This window comes from Pseudophryne corroboree, chromosome 3, assembly GCF_028390025.1.
Source record: "Pseudophryne corroboree isolate aPseCor3 chromosome 3, aPseCor3.hap2, whole genome shotgun sequence".
NCBI lineage: Eukaryota > Metazoa > Chordata > Amphibia > Anura > Myobatrachidae > Pseudophryne > Pseudophryne corroboree.
Window position 1 is genome coordinate 752,477,393 of NC_086446.1, and position 17,056 is coordinate 752,494,448.

The window sequence follows — 17,056 nt, forward strand, 5'->3', positions numbered from 1 at the left end:
GGTAGTATCTCAGGGGTACAAGCTGGAATTTGAGACGTCTCCCCCTCGCCGTTTCCTCAAATCTGCCTTGCGGACAGCTCCCCCGGACAGGGAGGCAGTGCTGGAGGCGATTCACAAGCTGTATTCTCAGCAGGTGATAATCAAGGTGCCCCTCCTTCAACAAGGACGGGGTTACTATTCCACAATGTTTGTGGTACCGAAACCGGACGGTTCGGTGAGACCCATTTTAAATTTAAAATCTTTGAACACTTATATAAGAAGGTTCAAGTTCAAGATGGAATCGCTCAGAGCGGTGATTGCAAGCCTGGACGAGGGGGATTACATGGTGTCACTGGACATCAAGGATGCTTACCTGCATGTCCCCATTTACCCTCCTCAACAGGAGTACCTCAGATTTGTGGTACAGGACTGTCATTACCAATTCCAGACGTTGCCGTTTGGTCTGTCCACGGCACCGAGGGTATTTACCAAGGTAATGGCCGAAATGATGATACTCCTTCGGAAAAAGGGAGTTTTAATTATCCCGTACTTGGACGATCTCCTTATAAAGGCGAGGTCCAGGGAACAGTTGTTGATCGGAGTAGCACTAGCTCGGGAAGTGCTACAACAGCACGGCTGGATCCTGAATATTCCAAAGTCGCAGCTGGTTCGTACAACGCGTCTACTGTTCCTGGGGATGGTTCTGGACACAGAACAGGAAAAAGTCTTTCTCCCGGAGGAGAAGGCCAAGGAGTTATCGTCTCTAGTCAGAGACCTCCTAAAACCAAAACAGGTGTCGGTGCACCACTGCACGCGAGTCCTGGGAAAGATGGTGGCTTCTTACGAAGCAATTCCATTCGGAAGGTTCCATGCAAGGATCTTTCAGTGGGATCTGTTGGACAAGTGGTCCGGGTCGCATCTTCAGATGCATCGGCTGATAACCCTGTCTCCAAGGGCCAGAGTGTCGCTACTGTGGTGGCTGCAGAGTGCTCATCTTCTAGAGGGCCGCAGATTCGGCATACAGGACTGGATCCTGGTGACCACGGATGCCAGCCTTCGAGGTTGGGGAGCAGTCACACAGGGAAGAAACTTCCAAGGACTATGGACAAGTCAGGAGACTTCCCTACACATAAATATTCTGGAACTAAGGGCCATTTACAATGCCCTAAGTCAGGCAAGACCCCTGCTTCAACACCAGCCGGTGCTGATACAGTCAGACAACATCACGGCGGTTGCCCATGTAAATCGTCAGGGCGGCACAAGAAGCAGGATGGCGATGGCAGAAGCCACAAGGATTCTCCGATGGGCGGAAAATCAGGTGTTAGCACTGTCAGCAGTGTTCATTCCGGGAGTGGACAACTGGGAAGCAGACTTCCTCAGCAGGCACGACCTCCACCCGGGAGAGTGGGGACTTCATCCAGAAGTCTTCCAAATGATTGTACACCGTTGGGAAAGGCCACAGGTGGACATGATGGCGTCCCGCCTCAACAAAAAGCTAAAAAGATATTGCGCCAGGTCAAGGGACCCTCAGGCGATAGCTGTGGACGCTCTAGTGACACCGTGGGTGTACCAGTCGGTTTATGTGTTCCCTCCTCTGCCTCTCATACCCAAGGTACTGAGAATAATAAGAAGGAGAGGAGTAAGAACTATACTTGTGGTTCCGGATTGGCCAAGAAGAGCTTGGTACCCAGAACTTCAAGAAATGATCTCAGAGGACCAATGGCCTCTGCCGCTCAGACAGGACCTGCTGCAGCAGGGACCCTGTCTGTTCCAAGACTTACCGCGACTGCGTTTGACGGCATGGCGGTTGAACACCGGATCCTGAAGGAAAAGGGCATTCCGGAGGAAGTCATCCCTACGCTGGGAAGGAGGTGACCGCAAACCATTATCACCGCATATGGTGAAAATATGTTGCGTGGTGTGAGGCCAGAAGGGCCCCAACGGAGGAATTTCAGCTGGGTCGATTTCTGCACTTCCTACAGTCAGGGGTGACTATGGGCCTCAAATTAGGTTCCATTAAGGTCCAGATTTCGGCTCTGTCGATTTTCTTCCAAAAAGAACTGGCTTCACTGCCTGAAGTTCAGACGTTTGTTAAAGGAGTGCTGCATATTCAGCCCCCTTTTGTGCCTCCAGTGGCACCTTGGGATCTCAACGTGGTGTTGGATTTCCTTAAGTCACATTGGTTTGAGCCACTTAAAACTGTGGAACTAAAATATCTCACGTGGAAAGTGGTCATGCTGTTGGCCTTGGCTTCGGCCAGGCGTGTGTCAGAATTGGCGGCTTTGTCATGTAAAAGCCCTTATCTGATTTTCCATATGGATAGGGCAGAATTGAGGACTCGTCCCCAATTTCTTCCTAAGGTGGTATCTGCTTTTCATTTGAACCAACCTATTGTGGTGCCTGCGGCTACTAAGGACTTGGAGGATTCCAAGTTGCTGGACGTAGTCAGGGCCCTGAAAATCTATGTTTCCAGGACGGCTGGAGTCAGGAAAACTGACTCGCTATTTATCCTGTATGCGCCCAACAAGCTGGGTGCTCCTGCTTCAAAGCAGTCTATTGCTCGCTGGATCTGTAGTACGATTCAACTTGCACATTCTGCGGCTGGACTGCCGCATCCTAAATCTGTAAAAGCCCATTCCCACGAGGAAAGTGGGCTCTTCTTGGGCGGCTGCCCGAGGGGTCTCGGCTACTTGGTCGGGTTCAAACACGTTTGCCAAGTTCTACAAGTTTGATACCCTGGCTGAGGAGGACCTTGCTTTTGCTCATTCGGTGCTGCAGAGTCATCCGCACTCTCCCGCCCGTTTGGGAGCTTTGGTATAATCCCCATGGTCCTTACGGAGTTCTCAGCATCCACTAGGACGTCAGAGAAAATAAGAATTTACTCACCGGTAATTCTATTTCTCGTAGTCCGTAGTGGATGCTGGGCGCCCATCCCAAGTGCGCATTGTCTGCAATACTTGTATATAGTTATTGCCTAACTAAAGGGTTATTGTTTAGAGCCATCTGTTGAGAGGCTCAGTTATTTTTCATACTGTTAACTGGGTATAGTATCACGAGTTATACGGTGTGATTGGTGTGGCTGGTATGAGTCTTACCCGGGATTCCAAAATCCTTTCCTTATTGTGTCAGCTCTTCCGGGCACAGTATCCTAACTGAGGTCTGGAGGAGGGGCATAGAGGGAGGAGCCAGTGCACACCAGGTAGTCCTAAATCTTTCTTAGTTGTGCCCAGTCTCCTGCGGAGCCGCTATTCCCCATGGTCCTTACGGAGTTCCCAGCATCCACTACGGACTACGAGAAATAGAATTACCGGTGAGTAAATTCTTATTTTATAGAGTAGATCATATCACCCAGAGGCTCACACCTCCCCCGTTCCTTCACTGAGATATCCCCATGAGGTTTGATAAAGACCCTCGGGTGAGGCTTTAGCGGATCCCAGGGTAAATGGACTCCTGCTGACTTGTAGTTACAGAACTTTCAGAAACTGTCCGAGGCCCCTGCCCACGCATTTCACAATATTTATGCCACTTTACTGCCCAACATTGTAAGAATACACAGTGTCTAAAGAGTCATAGATAAACGAGTACTGCCGCAGTCATGGCACAAATGAGAAAGAGAAGTATTTTCTATGGAATAAATAATATAAGCTAGAAGACGATCTGTATGACATGTTGCAGTGAATCCTGGCCGTGCCATGCACTGACAGCAGTGTTGTCTACAGGGTACGGTTCTCTGGCTTCTAATTACAAAGTCATGAGTCAGTTTCAGAGCTTTGAGACACAATATTTATGAAGTGCGATCCTGGTTGCATCGTTTCACAGTTTGTTTCGCTGTGTGTCTATCCTGCCAGTGAGACTGAATCACTGCTCCTAATTGGGAAGCTGACATGTGGTTTCCTGACACCTCTGCCATGGGGGCACTGATGCCGTCTCATTACAGTTTTATGTGGCCACTTAAACATGTTGTTTGTTTATTCATTTCCCTGGCAGCTCTGGTGCTAAGCCTTAACATCAGCGGGAAAGGCTGATGTGTGTGTGCAGTTTGTTTAAAGGGCCTTCCACTTTCAGATAACCTGACTTTATCGACCTGTATGTGCCATGCTGCAACTTTTGCTACTAACCTGACTTCGGGCCTGATTATGAGATGGGAGGAGATCACTGCATACGCAGCAAGATCCACCTCCATCTGCTCACATGCTGGGGGCCGCCCAGCAAAGGGCAAGGCCGCTCAGCAAGTGTGGCGCCGCCTTCCAATGGTGCTGTCATGTGGTCCGCCGCCATTGTTTTAACTGGAGCGGCTGCTTGTGATGTCACACAGCCGCCTTGAAAATGCTCCTGCACACCCCCGTTCGGCCCGCCCATGCCTACAAAACACCGCTGTCAATCACCGTGCTGGGATGTGGCCGCAAGGTGTAGGGTCGCGCGCGCTCACAGCGGACGGTGCTCGTGTGCAGACCACCCGAATGTGGTGGCTGTGTACAGACAAGTGGCTGCGTTCGGGTCTGAACTCAGTAGCGCCGAGCGTCTTTACATGCAACTTTTTCACATTGCTATGCGAACAGAACACACAAGCACTGTAACATAGCATTTCGTATGCAGATACAGCCGCAGTCGCATACAGAATATATGCATGCCGCATATCATTTTAATTGTGCGTACTAGTCACATAGCGTTGCGTATAAGACACATTTTCGGCAGAAAAAGACGCCCAACGTTAGCAGAGCTGCCGGCTGACACATACCAGGCATCTCCTGCTGCATGGTGTATGAGGACATTAATGTATTAATGACACCAAATTGCACAGCTCTTTCCTTGTGGCTGTGCAATTCCACACAATCATGAATCCTGTCCTATATCTCAGGAGCAACGTTCCGGTGAGTACTGTTCCCGAACCCTAATCTCTACCCCCTAACCCTCTCTCTGTAGTGCCTAACCCTAATACCCCCGTCTCCCCACAGCCTAACCCTACTCTCCCCCGCAGCCTAACCCTACTCTCCCCCAGCAGCCTAACCCTACTCTCCCCCACAGCCTAACCCTACTCTCCCCCGCAGCCTAACCCTACTTTCTAACCCTACTCTCCCCCGCAGCTAACCCTACTCTCTCCCACACCCTAACCCTACTCTCCCCCGCAGCCTAACCCTACTCTCCCCCACAGCCTAACCCTACTCTCCCCCACAGCCTAACCCTACTCTCCCCCGCAGCCTAACCCTACTCTCCCCCGCAGCCTAACCCTACTCTCCCCCCCGCAGCCTAACCCTACTCTCCCCCGCAGCCTAACCCTACTCTCCCCCGCAGCCTAACCTTAACCTTTCTGTCATCACCTAACCGACTGAATCCTGAGAATGCTTTTCACATGGCAACATTTCTGTTGCCGGCATTGTGGTGTCAACATTTTGAATGCTGACACGGTAACTGTTGACCATGTGACCGGACTCCTAGAAATGTATTACCCTAGCGAAGCAACGTTCCAAGACCTGTCCAGCCTCTTGTTCTAGCAGTAAGCATTGTGATCCTTATAAAGCCAAATGAATACAACTGCTGTTTCAGGAATTTAGCACCGTACATTCTTTAATGGAAGTTTGACTGCAGTAGTTGCCAATTAATCTTTCTCTGACGTCCTAGTGGATGCTGGGAACTCCGTAAGGACCATGGGAAATAGCGGCTCCGCAGGAGACTGGGCACAAATAGAAAGCTTTAGTACTACCTGGTGTGCACTGGCTCCTCCCCCTATGACCCTCCTCCAAGCCTCAGTTAGATTTTTGTGCCCGAACGAGAAGGGTGCACACTAGGGGCTCTCCTGAGCTTCTTAGTGAAAGTTTTAGTTTAGGTTTTTTATTTTCAGTGAGACCTGCTGGCAACAGGCTCACTGCATCGAGGGACTAAGGGGAGAAGAAGCGAACTCACCTGCGTGCAGAGTGGATTGGGCTTCTTAGGCTACTGGACACCATTAGCTCCAGAGGGACCGATCACAGGCCCAGCCTTGGAGCTCGGTCCCAGAGCCGCGCCGCCGGCCCCCTTACAGAGCCAGAAGCAAGAACAGGTCCGGAAAATCGGCGGCAGAAGACATCCTGTCTTCCACAAGGTAGCGCACAGCACTGCAGCTGTGCGCCATTGCTTCTCAGCACACTTCACACTCCGGTCACTGAGGGTGCAGGGCGCTAGGGGGGAGCGCCCTGAGCAGCAATAGAAACACCTTGGCTGGCGAAAATGCATCACATATAGCCCCCTGGGCTATATGGATGAATTTTAACCCCTGCCAGATTTCCACAAAAAGCGGGAGAAAGGCCGCCGAGAAGGGGGCGGAGCCTATCTCCTCAGCACACAGGCGCCATTTTCCCTCACAGCTCCGCTGGAAGGACGTCTCCCTGACTCTCCCCTGCAGTCCTGCACTACAGAAACAGGGTAAAAAAGAGAGGGGGGCACTAATTGGCGGGATATTAACAATACAGCAGCTATAAAGGGAGAAACACTTATAAAGGTTGTCCCTATATATATATATATATAGCGCTCTGGTGTGTGCTGGCATACTCTCCCTCTGTCTCCCCAAAGGGCTAGTGGGGTCCTGTCCTCTATCAGAGCATTCCCTGTGCGTGTGCTGTGTGTCGGTACGTTTGTGTCGACATGTATGAGGAGGAAAATGATGTGGAGGCGGAGCAATTGCCTATAATAGAGATGTCACCCCCTAGGGAGTCGACACCTGAGTGGATGGCTTTATGGAAGGATTTACGTGACAATGTCAGCTCTTTACAAAAGACAGTTGACGACATAAGACAGCCGGCTAATCAGCTAGTCCCTGTCCAGGCGTCTCAGAAACCATCAGGGGCTCTAAAACGGCCGTTACCTCAGATGGTAGATACAGACGTCGACACGGATACTGACTCCAGTGTCGACGGTGAGGAGACAAACGTGACTTCCAGTAGGGCCACACGTTACATGATCACGGCAATGAGAGAGGTTTTAAGCATTTCTGATACTGCAAGTACCACTAAAAAGGGTATTATGTGGGGTGTGAAAAAACTACCCGTAGTTTTTCCTGAATCAGATGAATTAAATGAGGTGTGTGATGAAGCGTGGGTTTCCCCCGATAAAAAACTGATAATTTCTAAAAAGTTATTGGCATTATACCCTTTCCCGCCAGAGGTTAGGGCGCGTTGGGAAACACCCCCTAGAGTGGATAAAGCACTCACACGCTTATCAAAACAAGTGGCGTTACCGTCTCCTGATACGGCCGCCCTCAAGGAACCAGGTGACAGAAAACTGGAAAATATCCTAAAAAGTATATACACACATACTGGTGTTATACTGCGACCAGCAATCGCCTCAGCCTGGATGTGCAGCGCTGGGGTGGCTTGGTCGGATTCCCTGACTGAAAATATTGATACCCTGGATAGGGACAGTATATTATTGACTATAGAGCATTTAAAAGATGCATTTCTATATATGCGAGATGCACAGAGGGATATTTGCACTCTGGCATCAAGAGTGAGTGCGCTGTCCATTTCTGCCAGAAGAGGGTTATGGACGCGACAGTGGTCAGGTGATGCGGATTCTAAACGGCATATGGAAATATTGCCTTATAAAGGGGAGGAGTTATTTGGGGTCGGTCTATCGGACCTGGTGGCCACGGCAACTGCTGGGAAATCCACATTTTTACCCCAGGTCGCCTCTCAGCATAAAAAGACGCCGTCTTATCAGGCTCAGTCCTTTCGTCCCCATAAGGGCAAGCGGGCAAAAGGTTCCTCTTTTCTGCCCCGGGGCAGAGGAAGGGGAAAAAGACTGCAACAGACAGCCAATTCCCAGGAACAAAAGCCCTCTCCCGCTTCTGCCAAGTCCTCAGCATGACGCTGGGGCCTTACAAGCGGACTCAGGCACCGTGGGGGCCCGTCTCAAGAATTTCAGCGCGCAGTGGGCTCACTCGCAAGTGGACCCCTGGATCCTTCAAGTAGTATCTCAGGGGTACAAATTGGAGTTCGAGACGTCTCCCCCTCGCCGGTTCCTGAAGTCTGCTTTACCAACGTCTCCCTCCGACAGGGAGGCAGTATTGGAGGCAATTCACAAGCTGTATTCCCAGCAGGTGATAATCAAGGTACCCCTCCTGCAACAAGGGAAGGGGTATTATTCCACGCTGTGTGTGGTACCGAAGCCGGACGGCTCGGTGAGACCTATTTTAAATCTGAAGTCTTTGAACACTTACATACAGAGGTTCAAATTCAAGATGGAGTCACTCAGGGCAGTGATCGCGAACCTGGAAGAGGGGGACTATATGGTGTCTCTGGACATCAAAGATGCCTACCTCCATGTCCCCATTTACCCTTCTCATCTAGGGTACCTCAGGTTTGTGGTACAAAACTGTCACTATCAGTTTCAGACGCTGCCGTTTGGATTATCCACGGCACCCCGGGTCTTTACCAAGGTAATGGCCGAAATGATGATTCTTCTTCGAAGAAAAGGCGTTTTAATTATCCCTTACTTGGACGATCTCCTGATAAGAGCAAGTTCCAGAGAACAGTTAGTAGTCGGAGTAGCCCTATCTCAAGTAGTGCTACGGCAGCACGGCTGGATTCTAAATATCCCAAAATCGCAGCTGATTCCGACAACACGTCTTCTGTTCCTAGGGATGATTCTGGACACAGTCCAGAAAAAGGTGTTCCTACCGGAGGAGAAAGCCAGGGAGCTATCCGAACTGGTCAGAAACCTCCTGAAACCAGGGCAAGTCTCAGTGCTTCAATGCACAAGAGTCCTGGGAAAGATGGTAGCTTCCTACGAAGCGATTCCGTTCGGCAGATTCCACGCAAGAACGTTCCAGTGGGATCTGCTGGAAAAATGGTCCGGATCGCATCTTCAGATGCATCAGCGGATAACCCTGTCCCCAAGGACAAGGGTGTCTCTTCTGTGGTGGTTGCAGAGTGCTCATCTTCTAGAGGGCCGCAGATTCGGCATTCAGGACTGGGTCCTGGTGACCACGGATGCCAGCCTGAGAGGCTGGGGAGCAGTCACGCAAGGAAGAAATTTCCAGGGCTTGTGGTCAAGCCTGGAGACAACACTTCACATAAATATACTGGAGCTAAGAGCCATTTACAATGCTCTAAGCCTAGCAAGGCCTCTGCTTCAGGGTCAGCCGGTGTTGATCCAGTCGGACAACATCACGGCAGTCGCCCACGTAAACAGACAGGGCGGCACAAGAAGCAGGAGGGCAATGGCAGAAGTTGCAAGGATTCTTCGCTGGGCGGAAAATCATGTGATAGCACTGTCAGCAGTATTCATTCCGGGTGTGGACAACTGGGAAGCAGACTTCCTCAGCAGACACGACCTCCACCCGGGAGAGTGGGGACTTCACCCAGAAGTCTTCCACATGATTGTGAACCGTTGGGAAAAACCAAAGGTGGACATGATGGCGTCCCGCCTCAACAAAAAACTAGACAGGTATTGCGCCAGGTCACCAAAGGTGGACATGATGGCGTCCCGCCTCAACAAAAAACTAGACAGGTATTGCGCCAGGTCACGGGACCCTCAGGCAATAGCTGTGGACGCTCTGGTAACACCGTGGGTGTACCAGTCAGTGTATGTGTTCCCTCCTCTGCCTCTCATACCCAAGGTACTGAGAATCATAAGAAGGAGAGGATTAAGGACTATACTCGTGGCTCCGGATTGGCCAAGAAGGACTTGGTACCCGGAACTTCAAGAGATGCTCACAGAGGACCCGTGACCTCTACCTCTAAGAAGGGACCTGCTCCAGCAGGGACCCTGTCTGTTCCAAGACTTACCGCGGCTGCGTTTGACGGCATGGCGGTTGAACGCCGGATCCTGAAGGAAAAAGGCATTCCGGATGAAGTCATCCCTACCCTGATCAAAGCCAGGAAGGATGTAACCGTGCAGCATTATCACCGTATTTGGCGTAAATATGTTGCGTGGAGGAATTTCAACTGGGTCGTTTCCTGCATTTCCTGCAAACAGGACTGTCTATGGGCCTAAAATTAGGGTCCATTAAGGTTCAAATTTCGGCCCTGTCGATTTTCTTCCAGAAAGAACTGGCTTCAGTTCCTGAGGTTCAGACGTTTGTCAAAGGGGTACTGCATATACAGCCTCCTTTTGTGCCTCCAGTGGCACCTTGGGATCTCAATGTAGTTTTGGGGTTCCTAAAATCACATTGGTTTGAACCACTCCCCACTGTGGACTTAAAATATCTCACATGGAAAGTGGTAATGCTGTTGGCCCTGGCTTCAGCCAGGCGTGTCTCAGAATTGGCGGTTTTGTCATATAAAAGCCCTTACCTAATTTTTCATACGGACAGGGCAGAATTGAGGACTCGTCCTCAATTTCTCCCTAAGGTGGTTTCAGCGTTTCACTTGAACCAGCCTATTGTGGTACCTGCGGCTACTAGGGACTTGGAGGACTCCAAGTTGCTGGACGTAGTCAGGGCCCTGAAAATATATGTTTCCAGGACAGCTGGAGTCAGAAAATCTGACTCGCTGTTTATCCTGTATGCACCCAACAAGCTGGGTGCTCCTGCTTCTAAGCAGACTATTGCTCGTTGGATTTGTAGTACAATTCAGCTTGCTCATTCTGTGGGATCCGGTCAAGATGCCGCCGGACGGAATCCCGGCGGTCGAAATACCGACGCCGGAATCCCGACCGCCACAATCCCGACCGCCACAATCCCGACATATTCTCCCTCCGTGGGTGTCCACGACACCCATAGAGGGAGAATATAATAGTGTGCCGAGCGTAGCGAGGCACCGTGCCCTCAGCGTGGCGAGCGAAGCGAGCCCGCAAGGGGCTGCGTTCCGCTCGCCACCCCTGTCGGCATTGTGTGGTCGGGATTCCGGCGTCGGTATTTCGACCGCCGGGATTCCGACCAGCGGCATTTAGTACTGATCCCCATTCTGTGGCAGGCCTGCCACAGCCAAAATCTGTAAAAGCCCATTCCACACGGAAAGTGTGCTCATCTTGGGCGGCTGCCCGAGGGGTCTCGGCTTTACAACTTTGCCGAGCAGCTACTTGGTCAGGGGCAAACACGTTTGCTAAATTCTACAAATTTGATACCCTGGCTGAGGAGGACCTGGAGTTCTCTCATTCGGTGCTGCAGAGTCATCCGCACTCTCCCGCCCGTTTGGGAGCTTTGGTATAATCCCCATGGTCCTTACGGAGTTCCCAGCATCCACTAGGACGTCAGAGAAAATAAGAATTTACTTACCGATAATTCTATTTCTCGTAGTCCGTAGTGGATGCTGGGCGCCCATCCCAAGTGCGGATTGTCTGCAATACTTGTACATAGTTATTGTTAACTAAATCGGGTTATTGTTGTAGTGAGCCATCTTTTCTAGAGGCTCCTCTGTTATCATACTGTTAACTGGGTTCAGATCACAAGTTATACGGTGTGATTGGTGTGGCTGGTATGAGTCTTACCCGGGATTCAAAATCCTTCCTTATTGTGTACGCTCGTTCGGGCACAGTATCCTAACTGAGGCTTGGAGGAGGGTCATAGGGGGAGGAGCCAGTGCACACCAGGTAGTACTAAAGCTTTCTATTTGTGCCCAGTCTCCTGCGGAGCCGCTATTCCCCATGGTCCTTACGGAGTTCCCAGCATCCACTACGGACTACGAGAAATAGAATTATCGATAAGTAAATTCTTATTTTCGAGCATATGTAAAAAGCACTCAATTAGTTATATATGGAGATTTAGATCAGGGTAGGAGGCGTGTTATCACTTTTCCGACAAGATTATATTTTTAGATTTATGGTAATAAGACGTATACACGTTTAAAGCTCCTTTTCCATCAAAGCTGCAGAAGTAACTCAAATGTATGCGTTCTCCATTCCAACGCGTCCTGTCTCCCCATATCCTCCTCTCCAGTCATTTGTCTGTATTAAATGGAGTTCAGGGTTCCAGAGTGAAATTATCTTACTAACGTTTATGTTTGCAATTTAAAATCGCTTCGGAGGTTATACATAATAAAAAAAGAAGATAATTCAGTTGAAAATCGAGTTGTGTCATTACTGGGTTCTGCATTCTGGGATAAATTATGGAAATGGTTTTGCCGCGGTGCAGGATGCACTTTGCAAAAGAAAATTGCTTGAGGTTATAGCACACTTTCATCTTAAAATGGTACTCGCCATGCAGATAAGAGCACATCTTGGTTTAAAGGAACAGAGCGATAAGAGTTTCGCTGTATATCTGGCAGAACTGAGAACCTTTTTCCATGCTGGCCACCTTCCACATAATGGACCAGTTGGATGTGCACTAGGTATGGCCATCTGCAGTACCATCGGTGTTTTAAAATCATCGATGGTCTATGCCCTATGTCGAATACTTTTGCCGTCGATGAGAGAGAACCAGATGGTTTCCTGCCTTCGATGGTGCAGACTCACCCAATGGTTTTTGTGGGTTTTTTTTCTACGACGTGACTGGACACAGAGCTTAGTTGCGCTCCATCACATCTGTGAGGCGCTGACCCAGGCTCTGATTGGCCAGCAATCTATTGAATTGTAAAGAGGGATGACCATCAATGGTTCCCTTGCAGATGATTTTATACCGTTGAGGTTAACCATCAATGGTACCTTCGATGGTGATTATCGAATGTTAACCCACCAATGACCATCCCTACTGTGCGCCCTGATGTGTAAAGTACCAATGTTCTGTACTTTGCGCATGCACCGGACCCGTTCTGCATGTGTGCGGAAGGGTCCTGCGATACAGGACACAAGGACCGCATCAGACTGTCAGTGATTGACAGTCTGACGCCGTTTGGAGGTGGGGAGGGGGCAGGGATCTCCGTGGTTGCACAGAGATTTCCTGGCCTCTGCAACAGGCAACTTGTGTGGCATCATGAGTGCCGCAAGCTGTCTGATGGTGATTGAGAGATCCGGTGATGCATCCTAGTGTGCAGGTCGGATCATTATTGAAGCAGGAGGTATCTGCTTGTAATAGATGCAGCCTTCTGCATTACTATACAGCGCTATCGCTTTCAAAGAAGCAGCAGCTATAGCAAGTCCGAGCCTAGAGCCTTATTCAGCATGGATTGTAGACGCACAACTACAACCCTTTACACTAGCATGCGGGGGGATGCCCCGCACAGGGCAAGTTCGCTCCACATGCCGGGCCCTCCTGCTAACATGCTAAGCCGGCGAAACGCTCCCATGTTAAGGGTATCCCTCTGCCTGGCTGCCCGTCATGTTTAGGCTCGCTGCAGCTGCGTGTTACGTCATTCAGCCGCTGCAGCCTGCCCCCAAAGGGTCCGAACACACCTGCATTGTCCGGACTGCTCCCACCCCAACGCCGGCCCAAAATTGCGTTGATGCCCCATCTGCCTGTCAATCAGACAGAGGAGTTCGCATATGCCGTTGTATCTCACTGTGTGCGCGTAGACACTGCAGAAGGGCTTCAACATGCGAACGTATCGTAGACCCCTAATTCAGCATGGGTTGTAGTTGTGCGGAAAACAGTACAACTACAACCCTTTACACTGACATGCGGGGTGGACGCCCAGCATAAGCCAAGTCCGTCCCGCATGCCGTGTCCTCCCCTCCCCGCTAGACTAGCTGTAAAGACAGATGGAGGGCTGCCATCTATTGGGTCGCCGCGTCCCACCCCACAAACGGTCCGGACACACCAGCGTCGATACTCACAAAATGCAGTTTGACGCCCCATCACCGCCCCCCCCCCCCCCTATGTGATTGCAGTTTAAGACCTTGCACATGTGCGCACCTAATAGCGATTTCAGCACAATAGCGTCCACATCTGAATGACCCTTAGTATGTGGACATATTAATCCATACTCCTGTGTACCTGTCATTAGGTATAAATCTGTTCCGTTCCTCACACATTGCAAAGTGTAGTCATATCACAGAACTCCCTCCTTTTCCCTAACCTCACCTTAAGATTGCCGTGGATGCCAGAGATCTAACTAGCTGGATGTACGCTCCAAATTCTCGACAATCGGATCACATGCGCTGACCGCGGTTAAAGCGGCACACTTAGCAGGTATGTTGTGCCCCTCCCTCTCCGTCATAAATGCTTTGGGTAGTATTCAAATTAGATGACGGGGTCTATAGACGTTCATGTGATCATTCAGGACCAATGTAGTGAAAGCTGGCATCTTCATGATGTCACGAGGTGTGCCAGTGGAGCCCTCTGAGCATGCTCCTTCCAGTACATGGGTGGTTCACACTCTCATTAATGCTGTTCCTATTTATGAGTATGTCTGGATATACCTTCCCAGCTCTCCGGCCATTGTAATGGCGGGACAGATCCACGCAAAATGCGACTGTCCTGTCAAATTCAAGGAGGTTGGGAGGTATGCAAATGGGTGTCACCATCTTTAGGCTCAGGCCTGGATTAAGGTATGTTTGGGGCCCCAGGGCAACTAACTTGTGAGGGCCCATACCAATAAATGATCATAATGATATACTGGCAAGGTTATTCAAAATTCTAATGTGTAAATACACATTGCAGCGCCCCCAGTTCGCATTATGCCACAGTGCCCCCCCTCCCCCCCCACTGATGATGTAGCTATCTGTTGGGGCCCCTTGTACGTGTGGGCCCCTGGTGACTGCCCCAGCCGCCCTGTTGTTAACAGCCTAGGCTGGACTAGGTGGTAATACAAAAAAAATTTCACTGTTACTTAAAACTTATGACAGACATATATAGATTCCTTATATATCATTAATTCAGAAAATGTCATGTTAATGTGTAGCGTTAATCAAATAGACAGAATGCATATGTAACATTTATAAACAGGCTAATAGTACATTATACATCCCATTAGATTGCAAGCTCTCACGAGCAGGAAGCTCTGTACTAAATCCACCTGTGCATTATCTCTTGCCTCTGACATGTTCTATATAACACATTGTATACCCTGCCTGTTATATCTTATGTACGGTATTATGTATCCTGTATGTACAGTACGTTGACTGTTGTCCTGCTAAGTCTTTCTTATATACTGTACTTCTTCACTGTACTGCGCTGCAGATTGTTGTTGTGCCTTATAAATGCATGATAATAATAATAAATACACATATCTAACATGTGGGGGTCATTCCGACCCATTCGCACGCAGCGGTTTATTGCTGCGGTGTGAATGGGTCATAAATGCGCATGCTCGGCAGTCGCAATGCGCACGCGCGTCGTTGCCCAGCGACAGCCGTCGCCGGGCAACGACCAGAAGAAAGTGATCGCTAGCGTGATCGCAAGAAGATTGACAGCGGGGAGGCGTTCAGGGGCGGATACTCACCGTTTTCCCGGCGTGGAGATCCGAACGCCGGCGTGTCCAGGTGTTTGGAGGGCGGTTGTCAGACGTCAATTCCGGGACCTTCATTACTGGATCCGTTGTACTGGGTAAGTAGGTGCAGGGCTGGTCTTGTTCTAGATAAAACTTTTTTAGCATAGCAGGGCTGCACAAGCGATCGCAGCCCTGCTATGCTAAAATACACTCCCCCATAGGCGGCGTCTAGTTGATCGCACCAGCAGCAAAAAGTTGCTACGTGCGATCAACTCGGAATGACCCCCATAGTACGGTATATTACGGTGTATTACTAAAGGAGCAGCGTAGTGAATGGACCAGCAAAGTTTGTTTTTGGGTAAAGGGAAAATACAGTAAAAATGGCATCGTCCGTAGTGTAACAAATAAATACCTGGTGGTTTCCAGCTTGATAAGATACTTTCCTATTATCCACTGTTTCCGGCTGAGTACTCACATTTCTCTGAGCGTGCCTTTCCTTGCTTTCTCTACAGGTCAGACTGATCCACCCAGCGCCCAGATTTGCAGCCTCTCCGTAGGGTCATGCCCGGCTATGTGTACCTGCAGCAACGGGATTGTGGATTGCCGGGGAAAAGGTCTGACTGCCATACCAGCAAATCTACCGGAGACCATGACGGAAATGTAAGCACTGCTGGATATGTTCCATAACATAATGCACAAGGGTAGAAATATCTCCTTTTATTAAGAGGATAATTTAATTTATTCAAACTGATCATCTCTACCACTAAATCACAGCATATTGCACTAGCCACCAAAAGTTTTCTAATGCACATTTCACATTAATACACTGATATACTACTGCGTAGCTACTTAGCGAGTTCTCACCAGTTGCAGCACCTTCCCTGCACAGCTATAGATACGCACTTCTTGGTCCCATGCTTGCAGCAAGCGTCTTCTTCACTCCAATATGCATCTTAGTCCCAATGAGATGCAACAAAACTGCTTCACCAGGTTGTGCTTATTGATTGGATGCATTTTCAGCAAAAAGACGCCCGAATCTAACAGAGTTACAGAGGACCTGACTGCCCACTCGCACCAGGCATCTCGCATGGGTTAAAAAAGTAATTTTGGTGGCAAACCCTACTGAACAACCAGCAGAATAATTGGAGGTGTCCACTGTGGTCCATTAATGTGGAGCCTTGCAGATCGTTAACGATGCAGGAAGATCTCTGGGGCAGATTCAAATAGCCTTGGGGCTTACCGTGCCGCTGCAGCTCTGTCCTGAGCTCTCCAATCACTGCCATTACCCCGCACAGTAAGCCCCAGAGGGTGCACTTCATGTGGGAGCTGCCTCAGGAGCTGCAGTTAAAAATTTGTTCACCCTTTGGGCTTCGTGTGTGGGGTAATTCCTTAGCTCCAGGTACTTAACCCGACAGCTGCTGTATGTTAACATGTGTTAGCTGTGGGCTTACCGCTTGTGGGGGGTAATTCAGACCTGATCGCTAGGCTGCGTTTTCGTACAGCGGCCAATCAGGTCTAAACTGCGTATGCACCGCAATGCGCAGGCGCGTCACACGGGTACAAAGCGGATCGCCGCTCAGCGATGGGTTTGTGCGAAGGATCCATTTGCACGGGCGTTCGCAAGGAGATTGACAGGGAGAAGCCGTTTGTGGGTGTCAACTGACCGTTTTCTGGGAGTGTTTGGAAAAACTGTCCAAGTGTTTGCAGGGAGGGTTCCTGACGTCAAATCCGGTCCCGAACAGGCTGATGTGTTCGCAGCGGCTGAGTAAGTCCTGGGCTGCGCAGAGACTGCACAAGATCTGTTTGTACAGCTCGGCTACACATGCGTTCGCACATTGTACAGCTAAAATACACTCCCC

The 17,056-nt window shown here is 49.9% G+C and overlaps 1 protein-coding gene across 1 annotated transcript in view; it reads left to right on the forward strand.

The window, feature by feature from the left end:
• The window catches only part of SLIT1 (slit guidance ligand 1), a 425,670-nt gene that overhangs the window by 350,307 nt on the left and 58,307 nt on the right, over positions 1 to 17,056 (forward strand). Inside the window, exon 9 of the mRNA XM_063962354.1 lies at positions 15,710 to 15,857. Coding sequence (XP_063818424.1) covers positions 15,710 to 15,857 — 148 coding nt within the window. The remainder of the gene's footprint in view (positions 1 to 15,709; positions 15,858 to 17,056) is intronic.